The 22,120-nt window shown below is 44.1% G+C and overlaps 1 protein-coding gene across 1 annotated transcript in view; it reads left to right on the top strand.

Moving 5' to 3' along the window:
* Window positions 1-16,065, top strand: part of LOC141272792 (BPI fold-containing family C protein-like) — a 41,542-nt gene extending 25,477 nt beyond the window's left edge. The window contains exons 11-16 of the mRNA XM_073683859.1: window positions 1,367-1,537; window positions 1,626-1,711; window positions 2,616-2,658; window positions 13,207-13,270; window positions 13,367-13,434; window positions 14,625-16,065. Coding sequence (XP_073539960.1) covers window positions 1,367-1,537; window positions 1,626-1,711; window positions 2,616-2,658; window positions 13,207-13,270; window positions 13,367-13,434; window positions 14,625-14,657 — 465 coding nt within the window. The 3' untranslated portion in view covers window positions 14,658-16,065. The remainder of the gene's footprint in view (window positions 1-1,366; window positions 1,538-1,625; window positions 1,712-2,615; window positions 2,659-13,206; window positions 13,271-13,366; window positions 13,435-14,624) is intronic.
* Window positions 16,066-22,120: the final 6,055 nt, after the last annotated feature.

Here is a 22,120-nt window from a genome sequence, read left to right as displayed (position 1 = left end):
TGGCCACTCGTTTTTCTTTACTTAGCTGCTTTTTTCTTGCCATAATACAAATTCTAACAGTCTATTCAGTATGACTATCAGCTGTGTATCCACCAGACTTCTGCACAACACAACTGATGGTCCCAACCCCATTTATAAGGCAAGAAATCCCACTTATTAAACCTGACAGGGAACAACTGTGAAGGGAAAACCATTTCCGGCGACTACCACTTGAAGCTCATCAAGAGAATGCCAAGAGTGTGCAAAGCAGTCATCAAGCCAAAAGGTAGCTACTTTGAAGAACCTAGAATATAAGACATATTTTAAGTTGTTTCACACTTTTTTGTTAAATATATAATTCCACATGTGTTAATTCATAGTTTTGATACCTTCAGTGTGAATGCACAATTTTCATAGTCATGATAATACAGCAAAATCTTTAAATGAGGTGTGTCCAAACTTTTGGTCTGTACTGTATATAACACATTTTAATATTAGTATGGAAGTGACCTAATTTGAGACAGTTCACCAAGTATCAATATGGGCTAACATATCAACCGCCTGTGATAGCTGAAGATGGTATAGCTACAGTATTTTAAATCCTCTTCCAAGCATTCTTTTTAAAGTAACGTTATAAAATAAAGACTGTAGATAAACAACTGTGTTATTTATAGTGCCCATTATATACCTTTAAAGGTTATTGCTATACATTAGACTTTCTGTAAACTTTTTATCATCATACTACATTTTCCTCTAAAACTTGCAGGTGAATGCAGTAGAAAAGCGTTCAGGCTATCATATAGATCAAGCAAAATAGGTAATGTGTGACTATTGTGATATGTCACTATTAATTGTACAAAGAATAGAGGAGCAGCATCCATGCCATGGTGCATAATCACTACTAATGTCACTAAAAACATATGATTGGTATGAGTGACAATTTAAATTATTGCAAACTCATAAGGCTGGGTGTTATTACAAATCTGTCATCCATGTCCTCACTAGCAATAATCATAATGGAACAGAAGACCTATTTTAGACGCAATATTGATATAGGCACACAGTGTAGAAATTACGTGGTGAAATAGTCCTAACCATGTGTTATTTTCAGATTTTTTTTGTCGATTTTGGCGTACTGCAAAAAAAATGAAATCCACAGTGAAAATCAGTGGCATTTGTGCAAAAGATAGGGTGTTGTGCGAATTTAAAATCTGCAGCAGGCCTAAAAATCACAATAGATTTTTAATCCAATAAACTTATTTACTTACACTGTACTGCAACTTGCAGAATTCTGAGGCTGACTCCACAACCAGAATTCCAATAAGTACACTATGTCTAAATCTGCACTTTGAGCTACATTTGAGTTACATGAACTACTGTTTTTTAGATTTCTCAACATTTTCCAGAACCTACACCAGTGAAAATCGAATTGCATTCTACACGGCCTCCACTAGTATTCCTTCGACTAAATAATATGACTATCCAGTTTAGTGGGTCTTTACAAACACATGTCTATCCTTCAAAGGACAAAACCAAGAATATCTTCAGTGTTAACATAGTAAGTAACATAGTAAGGATTTCTACTAGATAATTTAGCATATGATGTAACCATGTCAATCTGAAACATGTGTATATTTCTTGTATAGGTGGCCACCTTCCAAGCCAGTATTTCATTGGCAGAAGCCATAGGAGCGCAAGGTTTGAATTTCACAGGTTCTATGACTTTCAACGGGTAAATTCATTGTTTATCTGTCTTCCTTTTGTATGCCATATTTATTTATACTCCTTTGTATTTAATGATTATAGAAAACTAAAAGTCATTCACATATGGGCAGCTCAGTGGTTAGCACTGGAGCCTTGCAGCGCTGGGCTCCTGAGTTCAAATCCCACCAAGGACAATATCTATAAGGAGTTTGTATGTTCTCCTCATGTTTGCGTTGATTTGCTCTGGGTTCTCTGGTTTCCTTCTATAGTCAAAAGACATACTGACAGGGAATTTAGATTGTGAGCCCCAATGATGTGTGTTAAGTGCTGTGGAATTAATGAGGCTATATAAGTGATTAAAATAAATAAATAGATATTGTTAGAAGGGATCCAGTCATACACCGGCACCTATCTCGTCCAACACGCCCATACATAAGAGCACTCACTCTGCCTGTTTTCTCTAAGAGGGCCGGCATCAAAAAACTCTGGTAGAAGCTCATCTCAAGGAGAAGAAAAAGATTGGCAGTCCAAAATCGGACAAATTAGACTGTTGGCAGAACCCATCAATATCGGTTATTTAACAGGAGACAGTCACACTGAATATGTAGTCCAACTCACATGCTCAATATTATAGAGGAGAGCAGACTGATAAATAGTTTTGTGGGAAGTATTAATGGGCAGCATTTGATAAGAAATTACCATTGTAAGGGATACCTATCGTCATACGATACCTGAAAGAGCAACACACTGAGTCTGTGAGGCTCTCTAGTACACCCTCCTGCATATGACTCTGCACAGAAATTTTGCACTTCCCTAAGGAGGGTAATGCTATAACGAATTTGTCATCTGAATGCGGATAAAAATAAACACACAAACTACTGCTTTCAATGAATGGGACCTATTACTAAAGAAATAAAATTATCTTTCTACAGGTTACAAATAGAAGGGAGTCATCCTGCCAATAAAAGACAAAAGGTAGGATAAAAACCCATTGATCTTTCATCAATTGTGGACTAATATGAGCTTCTGTGTTCCAGCTGTTCCACCTGAGAGATGCCCCCTAAAAAAACCCATTCGATTTGACTTTATGTTCCGCCGCTATAATCCAGTGGTGTTGAGAAGTCTGGCCTAATCCAGCCCTAGTTCATTTTGATGAGTCAGCCTGTCAGCATTTTCAGTTGACAGGCGGATGCGCCTATCAGTTATAATACCCCCTGGGCGGCACTAAAAACCCACTCTGACAAAACACTAGCAGCAAAGCAGGCCAGGACCTCCAAGGCGTAGAGTGCTACGTGTCCAGTTAGGATACCCAATAGTTATAAGGCACAGAGGAATCATGGAGGACGTTGGTACGGTCAGCAAGGTAATCCTTCTGCATCTTCCAAAATGTTTCCCTATTTGTCAAAGTACCCCACGCATCAGGGCCTGGGCACTGGGAGGGCCAGAGAAAACTGTCCCAGACTTTGACAGTGTTCCCCTGCCTCTGCTACATCGTATTTGTGTCTCCCTCGCCTGTACTTCTTGGTTGTCCAACAAACTGTGACCTCTGACGCAAGAGTTTTCAAATGGAAATTTTTTAAATAATTCTTCAACAAGGGCCATCAGGTACTGCAACATTTTATTAGACCTCTCCGCCACAGAAAGGAGAAATAGAAAGTTCTCCTTGTAGTGTGGGTCTAGAAGTGTAACCAACCAGTAATTACTGTCACCCAAAATGTGTACAATGCAAGGGTCACAGGAAAGGCAGTAGAACATAAAGTCAGCCATGTGTGCCAGACTGCCAACAGCCAAGATATCCCTGTCTTGACCAAGAGGACAACTGTCCATGCTCTCCTCCTCGTGGTCCTCCTCCTCATTCTCCCTCTCCTCAGGCCATCCACGCTAAACAGACGGTATGACTGTTGTGTGGGTAGTAGCATCTGTAGCACAGGAAAACAGCTCCTGTTCCTCCTCCTCATTATCACCCAATCCGCACTGAGATGAGATGAGGCTGGGCTGTGTGGCATCACCCTATATGGTTCCTTGCTCCATCTCATCGTGCTCTGCCTGCAATGCCTCCTCTTTAATTGTGAGCTGCAAGTGTTTCAGTAGACAGAGAAGTGGGATGGTGATGCTAATTATGGCGTCATCACCGCTCACCATCTTGGTGGAGTCCTCAAAGTTTTGGAGGACAGCACAGATGTCAGACATCCATGGTCACTCATCAGGTCTTATGTGCGGAAGTTGACCTGAATACCGATGGGTGTGTTGAAGCTGGTACTCAACAACTGCCCTCTGCTGCTCACAAACCTTCCCAACATATGCAACATTGAGTTCCAACGCGTGGTGACATCGCACACCAGTCGGTGAGCTGGAAGATGCAAACTCTGCTGAAGCATGGCGAGGGCAGCGGAAGCTGTAGCTGACTTTCTGAAATGGGCACACATGCGGTGTACTTTCACAAGCAGCTCAGGCAGATCCGGGTAGGTTTTGAGAAATAGCTGGACCACTAGGTTGAGCACATGGGCCAGGCATGGCATGTGTGCGAAGTTGCCAAGCTTCAGAGCCGTCACCAGGTTCCGCCAATTGTCACACACGACCATGCCTGGATGTAGGTTCAGCGGTGACAGCCACAGATCTGTCTGCTCTCTTACAGCTGTCAACAACCCTGTGGCGGTGTGTGGTTTGTCATCTATGTGCTCATTTCCGAGACGGAGGCTGTGTTATGTTCTGCTACCAGAGCTAAGGAAAGAGAGGAGATCTGTCCCTACGATAGAACTCAGCTGAATCCCTACGATGTAACAGGGGACCTGATCCTGCGATCAGACCTGCTCAAGTCCTAAGCTAGTCTGTACGGAGACCTATAGATGTGGGGAAGGAATCCCTACAAGTACTAAGGACTGGGAGGAATATGGGACACCTCCTAACAGAAATAGTAGCAGACAGACGAACAAACAAAATATATAGAACATAGAGGTCAGTAGACCAAGCAAACTAACAGAGCAAGACACAGAGCACAGGCTAGCTAGAAAGTAGATATACAATGAAGTCCAGCAAAGCCAGAAGGGCGGAGCAGGATTAAATAGGCCAACAAGGTCATGTGACCAGCAAAGGAAAAAAAACCTAAGAGCAAGGATCTAACAGTACCTTCTAAGAGGATCCTCCGGATCCCCTAGGACCAGGCTTATCAGGAAATTTCCTGTGAAACGCTCTGATAAGTCTGGACGCGGAAACATCATCCGACCTCACCCAAGAGTTATCCTCGGGACCGAAACCTTTCCAGGCCACAAGATACTGCAAACTACCTCTATACCGTCTAGAGTTAAGGATGCGAGAAATTTCATATTCTCCGTCCTCCACCACCGGAGGAACAGAGGCAGAGGCGTCACAATCCGATACAACAGCTTTTTTCAACAGAGAGACATGAAATACCGGATTAATTCTCCAGGAGGTAGGAACCTCCAACCTAACAGCAGATTGGTTGACAACCTGAAGCACCTTAAAGGGCCCTACAAACTTGGGACCCAATTTCTTTGAAGGAATCCTCAACCGCAGATTCCTAGAGGACAACCAAACCATGTCACCAACAGCGAACAAAACCTCCTGTCGTTTCCTATCAAAGTAGTCTTTAGATTTTCTATTGGCCTCCTGAAGATTACCACGCACATCCGTCCAAACTCTCTCCAAATCACCGGAAAAATTCTCCTCCTCAGGCACGGCAGATCCCAACTTGGAGAATGACCCAAACGACGGATGTCTCCCAGAACAACAAAAAAAGGCGAACAACCAGCAGAAGAAGATGTATGATTGTTCAGAGCAAATTCAGCAAGTGGCAGAAACTCAGACCACCCCTCTTGATTGTCTGCCACAAAACAACGCAAGAACTGCTCAACATCCTGGTTTTTCCTTTCTGTCTGGCCATTAGATTCAGGATGATATCCGGACGAGAACGACAAATGAACTCCCAACCTATCACAAAAGGCACGCCAAAAACGAGCCACGAACTGAGGACCCCTATCAGAAACAATGTCAGTAGGAACGCCATGAAGTCTGACAATTTCCTTGACAAAGGCCTTAGCGAGAGTTTTAGCGCAGGGCAGTTTGACGAAAGGAACCAAGTGACACATCTTGCTAAAACGGTCCACGACCACCCAGATGACAGTAAAACCCTCAGAGGGGGGGAAGGTCAGTTATAAAGTCCATAGCCAAATGTGTCCAAGGAGCACTGGGAACCTCCAAAGGACAAAGCAACCCCGCAGCAGGAGTATGTGAGGACTTAGATCTAGCACATATAGTACATTGATGCACCCACTTAATGACTTCCTTCTGCCATCCAGGCCACCAAAAACTGCGACCCACCAGTCTCTTGGTCTCAGAGATTCCGGGATGACCTGCCAACCGAGATTCATGACACTCAACAAACAAATCTCTCCTAAAGGTCCCAGGCACAAACAACCTCCCATGAGGAGTGTTAGAAGGGGCATTCTCCTGTGCTTTAAGAATCTCATTTTCCAAAACGGAGTCCAAAGCAGCTATCACAACACCTTCTTGTAAAATGTTCTCCTCTTTCTCAGCACCGACTATGGGAAAAAAACTGCGAGACAAGGCATCCGCCTTAACATTCTTAGTACCAGGGATGTAAGTAACGGAGAAATTAAACCGCGAGAAAAACAGTGCCCACCTAGCCTGACGGGCATTCAGGCGCTTGGCAGCATCAAGATATATCAGATTTTTATGATCCGTAAGAACCTGAACGGGAAATTCCGCACCTTCCAAGAAGTGGCGCCAGTGTTCAAATGCGAGTTTAATAGCCAATAATTCCCGATTACCAATATCGTAATTCAGTTCAGTCTCCGAAAATTTTTTTGAAGAAAAGGCACAGGGATGTAATCCATCCCCGTTATCCTGAGACAATACTGCGCCAACCCCCACAGAGGAAGCATCAACCTCAACCAAAAACGGCCTAGTAACATCAGGCTGCATAAGGATGGGAGCAGAGGTGAACCTCTCCTTGAGATACACAAAAGCTTCAATGGCCTCAGAAGACCACTGAACCGCATCAGCACCTTTCCTGGTGAGATCAGTCAGAGGTTTGACAATACTAGAAAAATTTTTTATGAATTTTCTGTAGTAATTGGCGAAACCCAAAAACCTCTGTATCGATTTCAAACCAATAGGCCTAGGCCATTCCTGCACAGCCTGAACCTTAACCGGATCCATCTCAAAACCTTTGCTGGAGATAATGTAGCCCAAAAAACTAATTCTCTGTACAGCGAACTCACATTTCTCCAGCTTAGCAAAAAGCGAATTGTCCATTAATAACTGTAATACCTCACGCACGCTCCGCCAATGAGACTCCAGATCTGGCGAATAAATCAAAATGTCATCCAAATACACAACCACATTTTTACCGATCAAAGGTCTAAGGATGTCATTAATCAGATTCTGAAAAAATGCAGGAGCATTAGTAAGACCAAAAGGCATAACCAGATTCTCAAAATGACCCACAGGAGTGTTAAAAGCAGTCTTCCATTCGTCACCCTCCTTCATGCGCAACAGATTGTATGCCCCCTTAAGGTCAATTTTAGAGAACCACTTGGCCCCCATTAACTGGTTAAACAGATCAGGAATCAATGGCAGTGGGTAAGGATTGCGTACAGTAATTTTGTTAATCTCACGAAAATCCAGACAAGGACGTAAACCGCCGTCCTTTTTTTTTTACAAAAAAAAATCCAACCGCCACAGGAGACTTAGAGGGCCTAATGTGACCGGCGGCCAAACTTGTCTGTATGTATTCCTCCAAAGCCTTCCTCTCAGGAATAGTAAGGTTAAATAAACGACTTTTAGGAAGAGTCGCTCCAGGGACAAATTCAATAGAACAATCATAGTCTCTATGGGGAGGCAAAACCTGCGATTCCTTCTCAGAAAAAACTCTCCAAAAATCCTGAATAGGAACAGGCAATTCTCCCCTATCCAAAGCTGCAATACGCCCGTTACAACACTTGTCATAACATTTATGGCTCCAGGATTTAATTTCACTGGTAGACCAATCCAGTACAGGATTGTGAAATTTTAACCAGGGCAATCCCAATATTACTGGAGAAGGCAAGTTATTCAACACTACCAAATCCAATTTCTCATGGTGAACACCATTAATAGTGAGAGGAAATTCACAGACCTTGAGAGTAATATTCTTCAAAGGGGAACCATCCACAGAAACCACAGCAATGGGGGATGATAAAGGTTCAGGTTTTAAATTGAGTCTTTCCACGAATCCCCCATCAATTACATTCAGAGTAGACCCACAATCAACAAACACCCGAAATTCCATTAATTTTTTCTGAGCAATCGTGGAAGCAGCTAAAAATATACCCTTGGAATTTAAACAGGCAATACGGGCGTGACTGACCTTTTTTTTTTCTTTCATACGAAGCTCGCAGCCTTTAATCAAATGACCAGATTTTCCGCAATAGAAACACAAGCCTTCAGAAAATCGACGGTCTTTTTCTTGAGAGCGAGGTGCCACCGATCCAATCTCCATCGGTTCACCACTGTTAGTACACACATTCTCATAACCAGAAACTGACATAGCAGAGGATTTGCTCTCATTAACCCTTGCACGCAGTCTTCTATCCACCCGTATAGCTAATTGCATAGCCTGTTGCAAATCTTCAGGTGTAGGATAAGCAATTAGCAGGTCTTTAACCCTTTCACTGAGCCCAGCAAGAAATAGACTTTTCAGAGCAGAATCGTTCCACCCTGTTTGAGTAGACCAACGACGGAAATGAGTACAATATTTTTCCACATTACCTGATCCCTGTTTTAAACGTCTCAACTCAGTCTCAGCTGATGCGACACGGTCAGGATCATCATATAATAGCCCCAAAGCAGAAAAAAAACTATCCACTGATCTGAAGCATGTATCACTAGGTTGCAAAGAAAAGGTCCACTCCTGAGGCTCTTTGCGCAAAAGTGACATTATGAACCCTACGCGCTGGGATTCATCCCCAGAGGACTTAGGTCTCAAACGAAAATACAATAAGCAAGCATTTTTAAATGAAAAAAATTCTCGGTGTTCACCAAAAAATAAATCCGGCAAACATACCTTAGGCTCCAAGAAATGTGCTCCAGGACAGCTACTCACGTGCTGACGGAGCTCGGCCACCTCCAGAGAGAGTCCCTGCAGGCGATGAGCCAAATCCTGAACCGACACCATGATGGAACAGAAAAATCTTTCCTTAGAGAATTTGCTGGCTGGACTTACTGTTATGTTCTGCTACCAGAGCTAAGGAAAGAGAGGAGATCTGTCCCTACGATAGAACTCAGCTGAATCCCTACGATGTAACAGGGGACCTGATCCTGCGATCAGACCTGCTCAAGTCCTAAGCTAGTCTGTACGGAGACCTATAGATGTGGGGAAGGAATCCCTACAAGTACTAAGGACTGGGAGGAATATGGGACACCTCCTAACAGAAATAGTAGCAGACAGACGAACAAACAAAATATATAGAACATAGAGGTCAGTAGACCAAGCAAACTAACAGAGCAAGACACAGAGCACAGGCTAGCTAGAAAGTAGATATACAATGAAGTCCAGCAAAGCCAGAAGGGCGGAGCAGGATTAAATAGGCCAACAAGGTCATGTGACCAGCAAAGGAAAAAAAACCTAAGAGCAAGGTTCTAACAGGCTGAAGAGGAGGTGCAGGAGCTGTAGAATGTGGGGACAACCCTGACTGACCCAGGGCCCACAATCCTCTGCGTCGGGAGGACGTGTTCCGCCCCGGGGTCCGACTGGGTCCTGGCTTCCACTATATTAACCCAGTGTGCTGTCAGTGAGATGTACCGTCCCTGGCCACAAGTAGTTATCCATGTATCTGTGGTTAGGTGGACCTTCCCAGTAACTGCATTGTTGAGGGCATGGGTAATGTTCTGGGACATATGCTTGTTTAAGGCGGGGGGGACAGCACACCTGGAGAAATAGTGGCGGCTCCGGACCGAGTACCGAGGGATGGCCGTTGCCATGAGGTTGTGGAAAGATTCCGTCTCCACGAACCTAAAAGGCAACATTTCAAGTGCAAGCATTCAAGAAATGTGGCAGTTTAGTGCTGTGGACTGTGGGTGGTTGGCTGCGTATTTGCGCTTGCGTTTCAAGGACTGGGGTAGGGACAACTGAACGCTGCGCTGGAACAAGGACGTGGTTGCTGATGATGGTGGTTGCAAGTTTGCAACGACAGGTGGAGCGGGAGGCATCTTCACCTGCGCCATGGACAGGGGATTGGCGTGCACACACAACAGCGGAGCAGGCATGGTATCACCCGCAGACACTGTTTCTGGACCCTGGCGTTCGGTCCAATTAGTCGGGTGCTTTGCTGTCATGTGCCTGAGCATGGTGGTGGTGGTCAAGCTGGTAGCTTTGCTGCCCCTGCTGATGATGGCATGGCAGATGTTGCAAATGGCCCTTTTGGGGTTAACTGGACAGCCTTTAAAAAAAGCCAGACTTGGGAAGACATAGGGACTGGCAACTTCCCTCGTGTTGGTGTTCCTTGTGTCTGTTGCCACCCCACTGCTTGTTCCTGCCTGTTGTGGTGCTACGCTTCCCTCCCACTCTGTGCTGCTGTCCTCGCTATGCATGTCACCTTGCCAGATTGGGTCAGTGACTTCAACGTCCACCACCTTGTCTTCCACGTACGCACACTGGGCCGCCTCCTGATTTGCTGGCAATTGTGTCTCATCATCCACCTATTGCGACAGTAATTGCACTTTCCCACCATCATCTTCGTGTGACCGTGGCTGCTCAAATATTTGGGCATCGCTACATGCGATCTACTCTTGACCTGCTTGAAGCGGGCAGGGCGAGAGGCCCGAATCTATAAATGGAGAAGTGAACAGCTCTTCGGAGTGTCCAAGTGTGGGATCACTTGTCTCCAGGCACTCGGCATGGTGGGAGGAAGGAGGATCAGGGTGAGGAATATGTGTTCCAGACTCACGGCTACTGAGGCTGGACCGTGTGGAAGACAGAGTGATAGTGGTGGTGGCAAGCTAACTGGAAGCATTATATGCTATCCAACCAACAACCTTTTCACACTGCTCTGGCTTAAAGAGTGGTGTTACGTGGCCTCCTAGAAATTGGGATAGGAAGGTAGTTAGACATGATGTGGGTGTTTTTTTGTACTCCCTCAGCAGGCACAGTTTCATCTTGCCCATGGCCTTGGCCTCTGCGTGCACCATCACCATCACATCCACTTCCCCGTCCCTTGCCCATTTTAAATGGAATGTAATATTTGGCAAGCTCCCAAAAATGGCACGATTATTACCGCAGTAATATCGGATCACATCTGATCACAACAGTTTTAGGCATTGACCTTGTAGTATGGTATTGGTCAGCGACCAAGTGTGAATAGCTTGAACAACACACAACTCGCAGACTTTAAATGGAGTATAATATTTGGCACGCTCCAAAAAACGTCACGAGTGATATTGGATCACGTCTGATGATGGACAAGTTTCTCTGCTTCTACAATACAGCAATGCGAATAAAATTAAACAAATCTGGCTGTATGCTGCTAAGAAGCAAATGGAGCAGTAAAAATTTAGTATTATATTGTTTTTCAAGCAAATAATCGGGATTAATAGCAAAAAGAATTTTAGCCCTGATAACTAGGGCTATGGATATCAGTAACAGCAGCAGATAAAACGTGCAATGGACCCTCTATTCTGCTCTATATACTCTACACAAACTCTGTCTGCCTTACTCCTGCTATCACCAGGATTGATATGCATGTGGATTAGTCCTTAGAAGAGCTGTTAGTTGAGATGTATATTGCTCTGGAATACCTAATACCTCACTAAATAAACTACCAATTCTCTCCCTAGCTCAGCAGCACCTCTCCCTACTCTGCCTGTCTGAAGGGTGGACTGTGACGAGCATAGAGTCACTGGATCTTATATAGACAAGATGATGCTATGCGGCCAGCCAATCACTGTAATGCCACAACCCTCATGGCTGCGGCATTTCAGTGAGTGGCAGGCAATCCATGCATGTTTATTCACTGTCTAAACAGAGCCAGGCAAGCGGGGCGGGGACTCGAGCTCCCGCCCAAGCATCCAAGAAGTACTTGCTGAGCGCCGAGCATCTCGGACAGTGAGATGTTCGGGCGAGTATCGAGCAGTAGCGAGCATGCTCGTTCATCACTAGTGTCCAACCTCTTGTTCAATGCAGGATTCACTAAACCATCTCAGACAGATGTCTGTCCAGTCTCTTTTTGAAGGCTTCCACTGAAGGTGAGCTCACCACCTCTCGTGGCAGCCTGTTCCATTCATTGATCACCCTCACTGTCAAAAAGTATTTTTTAATATCTAATCTGTATATTCTCCCTTTCAGTCTATTCCATTGCTTCTTGTGTTTCCATGTGCAAATGAGAATAAGGATGATCCCTCTACACTGTGACAACCCTTCAGCTATTCGTAGACAGCTCCTCTAAGGGTATGTGCCCACTTAGCGTTTTACAAGCGTATATGCTGCGGAATTTCCGCAGCGTAAACTCTTGGGAAACGCTTGGTAATCCGCCCCCCATGGTCCCCAATGACAAGCCGCAATGTCAATGCCCATGCTGCGGATTTTTCCGTAGTGTTTATGCTGCGCTCAAAAATCCGCAGCATGTCCATTAATTTTGCGGACATGCAGCGTAATCGCCGCCATTGATTTGCATTGAAACGTATAATATCCGTGTCAGTACATTTGTACACACGGATATTATGCGTTTCTATGTGCGGATGGTACCCAAGTCTGAAGGAGAGGAGACTCTCATCCAGACCCGGGTACCATAGAAACTGTAAAAAAAAGAATTTAAAATAAAAAATAAAGTTTATACTCACCTTCCAATGTCCTCCCGGTGTTTTGTCTGCTCCATCCGGTCTATTGCAATGCTCCCGTTGTTGTGAAGTACCTGCCATGACGTCACTGAGTCATGTGACCGATCACATGGCTCAATGACGTCACCGCAGGTCCCTCAAACCACCGCGAGACACCCAACACACCGGATGTGGCAGAGAGAACACCGGGAGGACACTGGAAGGTGAGTATAAACTTTATTTTTTTATTTTTTACCATTTTATTCTTTTTTTTAACTAACTTGGTCACACTACTATAAGTCCATGCCGGTTGCATGGATTTATATAGTGTGAACAAGTTGTCAAGCACTTTCCAAGTGATGCTAAAATCGCTTGGAAAAGCGCTTGACAAACGCTACTACCTGGCGGGAAAAACACATGTAAAAAACGCATGCATTTTTCCTGCCAGGGAGAAGCGTAAAAAATATGCAGCATTTCTGCATCATGGGCACATAGCCGTAGCCTTATTTTTTTGCAAGCTAAACATTCCCAGATCCCTTAACTGTTCCTCGTAGGACATACTTTGCAGTTCACTCACCATTCAGAGCAGTGTGCATATCCAACCTACAATGAATACAGACAATGTAAAGACTAATACATCTTCTCTAAAATGTTCAAAAATTTGTAATTGTAACCACATTCTCATTGTCCCAGGGGGATGTGTCAGAAAAAAGAGTACAGCAGCTCTTTCATGACGTGGTAATGCCAGTTGTTAATGGTGAGGAATACAATCCCACTTTAATTTCAGAACTTCTCCTTTTTATCTATCAAGTCCTTTCATGTGTTATTATTTAATATATATTTTACTTTGCAGAAAAACTAGCAGGAGGAATTTTGATTCCCAGCAATTTCCTGACAAATGCTTCTGTCAGTATTCACCAGGTGAGAGGATTCTTCCTGTATAATGCAATTCATTCACATGTCTGCCCATTAGTTACTTAGTAATTTATGGTGTATGGTGACTTAGGCAAGTGCAATGGCATGCATATATGCATATACCCCAAACAGAGCCATCTGCTGCAAACAGGAGACAAAGTGCCATAGTACTTTTGTATGTACACCACATACTATAAAAATGTAAAAGTAAGGCAGTATGTCGCTGGGACCACTTATAGTGCCAAAGAAGGCGTTGATGATGATAGTCGATTCAGGAAGAGCCTGGCGACTTGCGAGTGTGTGATGCAGCAGAGGAAAGCTACAGAGAAGGCAGTGAGGGAGAGTATGCTGGGGTAGCATTACAACAGTCAACAAGCTCAGGCGCAGAGTCTCAAGCAAGCAGGAGTGATAGTGACAGAGGGGTGACCCCAGAGATACAGGTATATGCAAAATTGCGGTAATGGAGCACTACTCGTATCCATATATCTTGGCCATCAGTTTGTTTGAGCCACAACTGATGTCAAAACAGAATCAGCTGTCATCTAGCTTTCTACTGCTAAACTGGTGGGCCGGATCAAAAAAAACGCAATATGTAGCATTTTCTGATCCCAGTCTATGAAGGGTCTAGGGCAGTGTTTCCCAAACCCCATCCTCACAGCCCTCCACAGGTCATGTTTTCAGGATCTCCTTAGTATTGCACAGGTGAGAGAATTCCTAATGCCTTGATACTTCACTCACCTGTGTAATACTAAGGAGATCCTGAAAACATGACCTGTGGGGGGCCGTGAGGATGGGGTTTGGCAAACACTGGTCTAGGGCAACAACTGGTTGAATGTGAATGATCCTATAGTAAACTGTTATCAGATAGAGGGTTCCTGTATATCCAGATGACCAGATACTTGTACATGGAAACCTGGCACAAGTGCAGGGACAGAGTCATTCAAGTGGTAGAAAGCCCCCACCATTGCCAGCAACATTTTAAATGGTGCAAACATGGAATAAATCTTAATGTCTTAGATTACAATCGGGGTTTGGCCCTGTTCATGTGTCCATATCCTTTCTCTTTGTCTACTCTTTTAAGAACAGAGAAACGGATTTAGTATCCTGTGCAATATTGTGGCTCCAAAGGGCAGCTACCCAGCATTTTATGGATAGTGGCTTTGGATATAATTACAATTATATATTTTTTATTTCAGGGATTTATTATACTGGCAGCTGATATGAAGTAGAACTTCAGTAGCATGTGGCTTTTGATGACGTACAAGTGGAAGTATTCTATATATGACAAGCGAGGATTGTGAATTTTCTTTGAGGCCTCCGAGACAAAATAATGGAACATCTAACTACTGGGATATCATCCTAAGGCTTCATTCAGATGTCCAAGAGTCACGTACGTGTCCTATCCGTGGTTCATATGGATAGAACATGCCCATTCAAGTGTCCGTGTTTTTTCGAGGACCGAGTAGTCCGGTTTTTACTTGAGTTGCGGATCAAAATTAAACATACAAATCTATGGATCCGTGAACATAACAGACAGCATGCGGATGTCACCTGTGTACAATCCATGTATTATTCATGATTTATATACAAGAATCTGTGCAATAATTTTTTTTCATCAGTGAAAAATTAGTAACAAAGCACTGATGGTAAAATCTAACACACTGGCCAAACACTGGTGAAACTCTGATACAAAACACTGATGAACAATGGTCCATAAAAAGAAAATCATGTACATCTGAATGAGGTCTGAATGTATCTGTTTAGTGACAGCAAAGCTGATCAAAATGTAATAAAGTCAACTGTATATACATATAAATAGAGCAATTTTTACATTTAGATGCCTCAAATTCACTTTTGGGGTTATTTCTTTCTACAGTTGATAGAGCTGATTCCTGAACCCTTTGACCTGAAAAAAGGAGCCCCTTTTTCAATGATTTATTCAGAAGTAAAATTTCTGGTCAAACTGTTTTCCTGTTGCACATATTTTCATATAATGAATGCATATATTTGCACAGAAATAAATGTGTTTAACATGTGTGATGTTTTAATGAGGTCTAACTGAAATCATGTGGACCCACTGGCTTGCTACAGATAGCATTGGGTTAAACTGATGAGAGGAGTCTAATGGATTACATGTTTTCTCTCCTTAAGGCCACGTTCACACATTGAGTTTTTGGTGAGGTTTTTACCTCAGTATTTGTAAGCCAAAACCAGGAGTGGGTGATAAATACAGAAGTGGTGACGTGTTTCTATTATTTCCTCTGATTGTTCCACTCCTGATTTTGGCTTACACATACTGAGGTAAAAAACTGACCAAATACTCAACTTGTGAACATGGCCTTAATCTACATAAGGCCTCTTTCACACGTCATTGTCCACAGTAAGTGGGGTGACAGTTATCACATGTACTGAAGAAATTCACACAAGGAGACCCATTCAAAAAAATGGGTCTGCACACGTCAGTGTGTTTCCATGGACCATGTGGGCAAAAAACGCTGACATGTCTGTATTTTGTAAGTCGCATGTGCCGCAAAACATCCACACATCCGTGTGTCATCAGTGTGTCACACACCGGCGTCGGGGAATCAGCTGTACAGTTATCACTGTTCCCAAGCGCCGGGTGCTGAAGGAATCTAATCATTGTGCCCTGCTGGCGCTAAGATCAGCACGAGCCAAGGGACAATGTTGAGAGTAGTATTCTGCTGCCGCTGTCTCCAACAAGTGTAAATATAAGAGTAAAATAAAAAAAATCATTATAATTACCTGTCCGAAGTTGAAATAATCCAATATCCTACATTGTAATTTGTCTGACCGGCATTTCTGCATCAGCTTGTGCAGTGGCTTGAGGCGACCGCACACGCTGAGGTCCAGGGGAGAATGACTCTCTGCAGCAAGCCGTACCCAGCTCACTGAGCTCAGCGCAGTTCAGGGGACTGTTCACTGCAGCGAGTCATTCCCCTCTGCTCCTCAGCGTGTGTGGTTGCCTCAAGCCAGGTGAGTATAATGATTTTTTTATTTTATTCTTTTTTTACACAAGGAGACAGCGGGAGCAGAATACTACTCTCAACATTGTACCCTGCTGGCGCTGATTGGAGCACAAGCAGGGAACAATGATGAGAGATGCCTTCAGCACCCAGCACCTGGGAACAGCGCTAACTGTATCACTGATGCCCAGGCGGTGGTACGTGTAATTCTGATGCGGCACACAGTTGCCACACAGGTACACATGGACATGGATATCTCCAGTACTCTTTTTTCCAGTACCGGAAATATCAGGATGTGTGGAACAGGCCTAAGTCTTATTTAGAAGTCTCCAATGCACCATCCCAAAGCGAAAGACAGAATACATAGTCAGACAGGCTGAGGTCAGAATAGGCGGAGTTCTTTAAATGGTGGACAGACAGAACATCAGGCCTCTCAGCAGATTAGTAAATGTGGTCAGGAAACAAGTCAGGTCAAAGTCAAAAAAAGAAAATAATAAACACCTTTGCACAGTAAAAGAACATTATTGTTCAGACATTGGGCTATTGGGTAACAACACTTAGGCAACGTTCCCACGATGAGCTTTTGGTGAGTTTTTCATGTTAATATAGATTCCCGCTCACCACTGACGTTAACCCCATTCACTCAGCGCTCTGATAAAGGCTCTGCAGCAGCCCAAATAAGCGATAACAAAAGAAATAGTCCAGCTTCACGAATAGATTCACCTGTTATCATGAGTTTCCATGTCATGTGTATGGATTTCATTTAAATAAAAATCTACTCATGAAGCAGGACTGTTTCTTCTCTCATCAGTTCTTCATGTTGCAGAATTTCTGAGACCCATTATTTAAAGTAAACCTATCAAGTTCCCCATGCTCTCCAACTCGGCAGCATTCACCTATGTATGAGTAAATTCCCTGCCTAACTAGCACTGTATAACGTTATTCAGTCAAAAAAAAAAATGTTTTAAAAAAAGTATTTATAACCTCAGCTTTCCCTATGCTAATGAGGGCTTTGACTAGTCGAGGGTGTTAGTTGCCCCAGCCTAGCCAGCCCTTTTTCCATGTAATCACTCCCCTGTGGGTGTGATAACAGAATTTGCACCAGCCGACGTCATCGCAGCTCATGCAATTTTCAAGAATACGCATCGCTCAATCCGGCAGCGTCACTGTGTCTCTGAAGCCATATGTACGTTCCCTGGCTTCAGAGGCACACTGTGCATGTCCAGGAGTTCAGAAGATGGCTTCCGCTCATGCGCAGTGCACCTCTGAAGCCAGGGAACGTACATCTGGCTTCAGAGACACAGTGACGCTGCCGGAATGAGCGGTGCGTATGCGCGACATTTGCATGAACTGCGATGACGTCGGTTGGTGCAAATTATGTTATCACACCCACAGGGGCGTGATAACATGGAAAGAGGGCTGACTAGTCTTGGGCAACTAACGCCCCATCAACTAGTCAAAGCCCTCATTAGCATAAGAAGCGGGGACATTACAAATGCTTTTTTTATATCTTGTTTTCACTGAATAATGTTATGCAGGGCTGGTTAGGCAGGAAATTTGCTGATACATAGGTGAATGCTGCTGAGTTGGAGGGCACTGGGGGCCCTGACAGGTTCCCTTTAAATTAGGTTTTTTGCAGTTTTTCATTGTGTTTTTGTGTACCTTGATTATACATATATGTTTTTATTGCGTTTTTGATGCTGTGGTTTTTGTCTTTTTGGTGTGTCATGCTTTAAATAAAGCTGCTTTGTTTTTGATATTTCTTGGTATTTGGCTTTGACAAAACTTTATTGGCATACATAGATGCGGAGTACAGGAATTTTTGATATGTTTCTGCTGCAGAAACGCCCTTAAAATATCATGAGCGTTCTTTTTCCTGCGGAATTTCACACCTAATACAAGTCTATGGGGAAAAAAAAACACTGCAGGTAAATTTACGCTGTGTTAAAAAGAAACTCAGTGGGCAGGAGATTTCTATAAAGCCCATCCATTTTGCTGGAACTGTAAGAAGCTGCGTTTTTGACGCAGCATCAAAAACTCACCGTGGGAACATAGCCTTAGCCCCTTTACGACCTTGGATGTATCCATACATCCAGGTCGCCTGGTACTTAACGCCCTTGGTCTGCACCACACTACGCAATAACAATCTTCTCTGACTATTGCGTGTTTGCTGATTTTCTTTTATGTGTGTTCCCCCATATTTAATGTGTTTTTGGTACAGATGTGAATCCTCATTTTAATGCTTTTTTAAAGCATCATTCCAGTGGTTTTTTTATTTCATCGCTGTAGTGGTGCTTTAAGGCTACGTTCACATGGCAGTATTTTGGTCAGTATTTCACATCAGTATTTGTAAGCCAAAGGCAGGAGTGGGTAATAAATGCAGAAGTGGTGACGTGTTTCTATTATACTTTCCCTCTGTTCCACTCCTGGTTTAGTGAGGTGAAATACTGACCAAAATAATGCCATGTGAATGTAGCGGAAATGTAAGTCCCCTGCCTCCTCTCTCATACTCACCACCTTCATCCTTTTCCAGCGTCGCTCCATCGGTCTCTGGCAAAAAGTGACCTACCGGCAGGTCCAGTGTTTCATGGAGTGCTCCAGAAGTCACTTTTTAATACATCTCTATGAGAGCCTTGTTCTGGCTCTCATAGACTTACATTGAGCTCCTGTAACGTAACTGACTTCCGGCCAGTCAGAAATTACGGGCACAAGATGGCACCGCGGTACCAGAGCGGTGTGAGTAAAAGGAGAAGCTGCCAGAAGGTGAGTTTAAGAACGGGGCAGGGGGCTAACATTTAAAGCGCCACTCCAGAGCTAAATAAAAAAAAAAAAAGACACTAGACTGGAGCTTTAGTACTACAGAAAAACTTTGATTCTGTTCTTAAAAACGCAACAGCGTTTTTATTATGTGTTTTTTTTCAGGCTCCACATAGAAGCCTATAGAGGAAAAAAGCACCAACTGCACAGTTCAGCAGTGTCTTTAGTTGCACGGACAGTGGAGTTTTCATGAAACCACATCTACTTTCCTTGGACATGTAGACCATGTTCACATGTAGCATTAATGCTGTGTATTTTCTGTTGCTTCTTTTGCACAGAAATTCTGCTGTATTTAACTGTCCAAACAAAGAGGATGTGATTTCATGAGAACCGCGCCCCCTGTGGTCTAAAGGCACCACTGAACTGTGCGGTTTGGGTGCTTTTTTTTTTGGTCTGGAGGCTTCTATGTGGAGGCTAAAAGAAAAGAATGTAAAAAAAACTGCAGATACTTTTTTAAGTGCAGAATCAAAACTTTTCCATACTATAAGGCTATGTGCCCACGATGCAGAAATGAAGCAGAAAATTTCTGCAGCATTTCTGCATCTCCCTGGCAGAAAAAAACGCATGCAGATTGTGCATGCGTTTTTCCTGCAGAATACATGCGGATCCACATGCGGGTTCACATGCGTTTCCGCATACAGATTGACAAGCGCTTTCCAGGCGATAGCATCACTTGGAAAGTGCTTGACAACTAGGTCACACTGTATAAATCCATGCAAACAGCATGGATTTATACAGTGTGAACCGTAAAAATTAAAACAAATAAAGCTATACTCACCCCCGAGGCCTCGGCGTGGCTGCAGCGCTCGTTCCTCTTTGGTTCCTGGATGCCGGCATCTCGCGAGACAGAGCGGTGAAGGGCCTGCGGTCACATGACTGTGACGTCACCGAAGGTCCTTCAGCGCTGCTGGCATTCAGAGAGAAGACGCCGGTCAGGTGAGTATAAACTTTATTTGTTATTTTATTCTTTTTTTACAGGTACAATGGTACCCAGGTCTGGATGAGAGTCTCCTCTCCTCAAGAACTGGGTACCATCTGCACATAGAGACGCATAGAAGCCGCTTGTAAAAATGTACAGTCGCGGTTTCTGTGCGTCTCAATGCAAGTCAATGGCGGGAGTTCCGCTGCGCTTCCGCAAAATTAAATGACATGCTGCGGATTTTTGTACGCAGCATGTGCATAGAACATGCGGAATCCCATTGGGGACCATGGGGTGCGGATTACCTAGCGTTTCACAAGCGTTTCCGCTGCGGAAATTCCGCAGCATAAACGCTTGAAAAACGCTACGTGGGCACACAGCCTAAGGGTACGTGCCCACGGTCAGGAGCCGCTGCGGGTTTAACACTGCGTTCTTCTGTAGCGTCAAACCCGCAGCATCCAGATGGTAAGCATAGTGGATGGGATTTCTAGAAATGCCATGTCCATTATGTGTCTCTGTACACCTGCGGATCACCCGTGGAAACAGACATGCGGCGCGTCTTTCAGACCGGCAGCATGTCAATTTCTCTTGCGGGTCCGCATGTGGACTTCCCCCATAGATTAACATCAATGAGGAAAGTCCGCATGTGAAAAAAAAATAAATCACTGCTCATTTGCATAATGAGGGTGGATGACGTGCAGCTGTACAGCAGTGTCGGGGCCGCAGCGGCTCCTTATCGTGGGCACATACTCTTAAAAACACGACTTTACATCTGTACTAAAAATGCATCAAATAAAGGGAAAAGTGCCTAAAAAATGCAGCACAAATGCAATAACCAGGGAATATGGTTATTATGTAGTTTGGTGCGGATCCTGCAGAAATAAAAGAACACATTATTTCTGCAATGTGTGAACAAAGAAATACTGATACAAAAAAAGCCAAATGTCACATATGAAGCTACATAAAGATGAGAAAGTTCTGGCGGCTCCGACTGTGAATGAAGGACCAAAAAATAATCCACAGGTCCCAGCAGCATGCACAGATGACGTCGCGCTGCCCTGGGTGATCAAATGCAGGGCCGAGGACGGCGGAAGGTAAGAGATTCACGGCCTCCTGTCCAGCCACCATGTACCACTGACCTGCACGCAGGACCAGAGACCCCTGGATACAGCAGATAGTCTCCAAATACAGCGGACAGATCCAGATTTGGGTCTACGCCCTGCAGTCTCAGGCATCTACTGAATGTCCCGCACTACCACCGACCCTCTGACAACTCCTCCTGCCAGGAGAGAAAGAAATGGTAGATGGGTGTGACCAAATATGAATCCCATGATGTATCCATCTTTCTGTTCTTGAAAAGGTGGTAGGTATGCAGGACCCCACTGCAGAGTATGACAGCCACACAGCCAGCCCCCCATTACGTGCACATGATGCCTTTTTCCCAGGAGCACCGAGGTTTTCTAGGCGAAGCGGCTGCAGGAAACCTCAGGCGGTCTTCTCCTGAAGCGTGCTCGCTGGCAGTCGCCATAGCTTTACACTATGTAGAGTGGGCGACGCCACATAAAAGACTGACTGCGCGGCTATGGGAGTCCTACACTGCTGTGCACCATGCCCTTATTGCAGCGGCTTGGCTGCGTGTTCTTGGGGGGATTCTGCCTGATAAAGTATCATGTGCACATTCCCTAAGAGTCATTTACACACTAGTGAATTGATGCACTTTTACTCTATCTTTTTATATGCCAGGTGAAAAACATTCACATTTCACCTGTAAAAACATGCACGCAAAAACCGCAGTGTAAAACTGGCACAATCCATAATGTCACCAAAAACATATATATATATATATATATATCTATCTGTTTTCTGCTTTATTTTATCGCTTCTTTCCCCTCAGAGAGCAGATGATAACTGATTATAGAGCGTCACGTTTCCCGCTCACTGCGGGATTCTCCGGGTAACTGCTAGGCAATGT

This window comes from Phyllobates terribilis, unplaced genomic scaffold (assembly GCF_046119375.1).
Source record: "Phyllobates terribilis strain yellow unplaced genomic scaffold, ASM4611937v1 Scaffold_5__5_contigs__length_657084704, whole genome shotgun sequence".
NCBI lineage: Eukaryota > Metazoa > Chordata > Amphibia > Anura > Dendrobatidae > Phyllobates > Phyllobates terribilis.
This window is presented reverse-complemented; position numbering and strand designations above follow the sequence as displayed.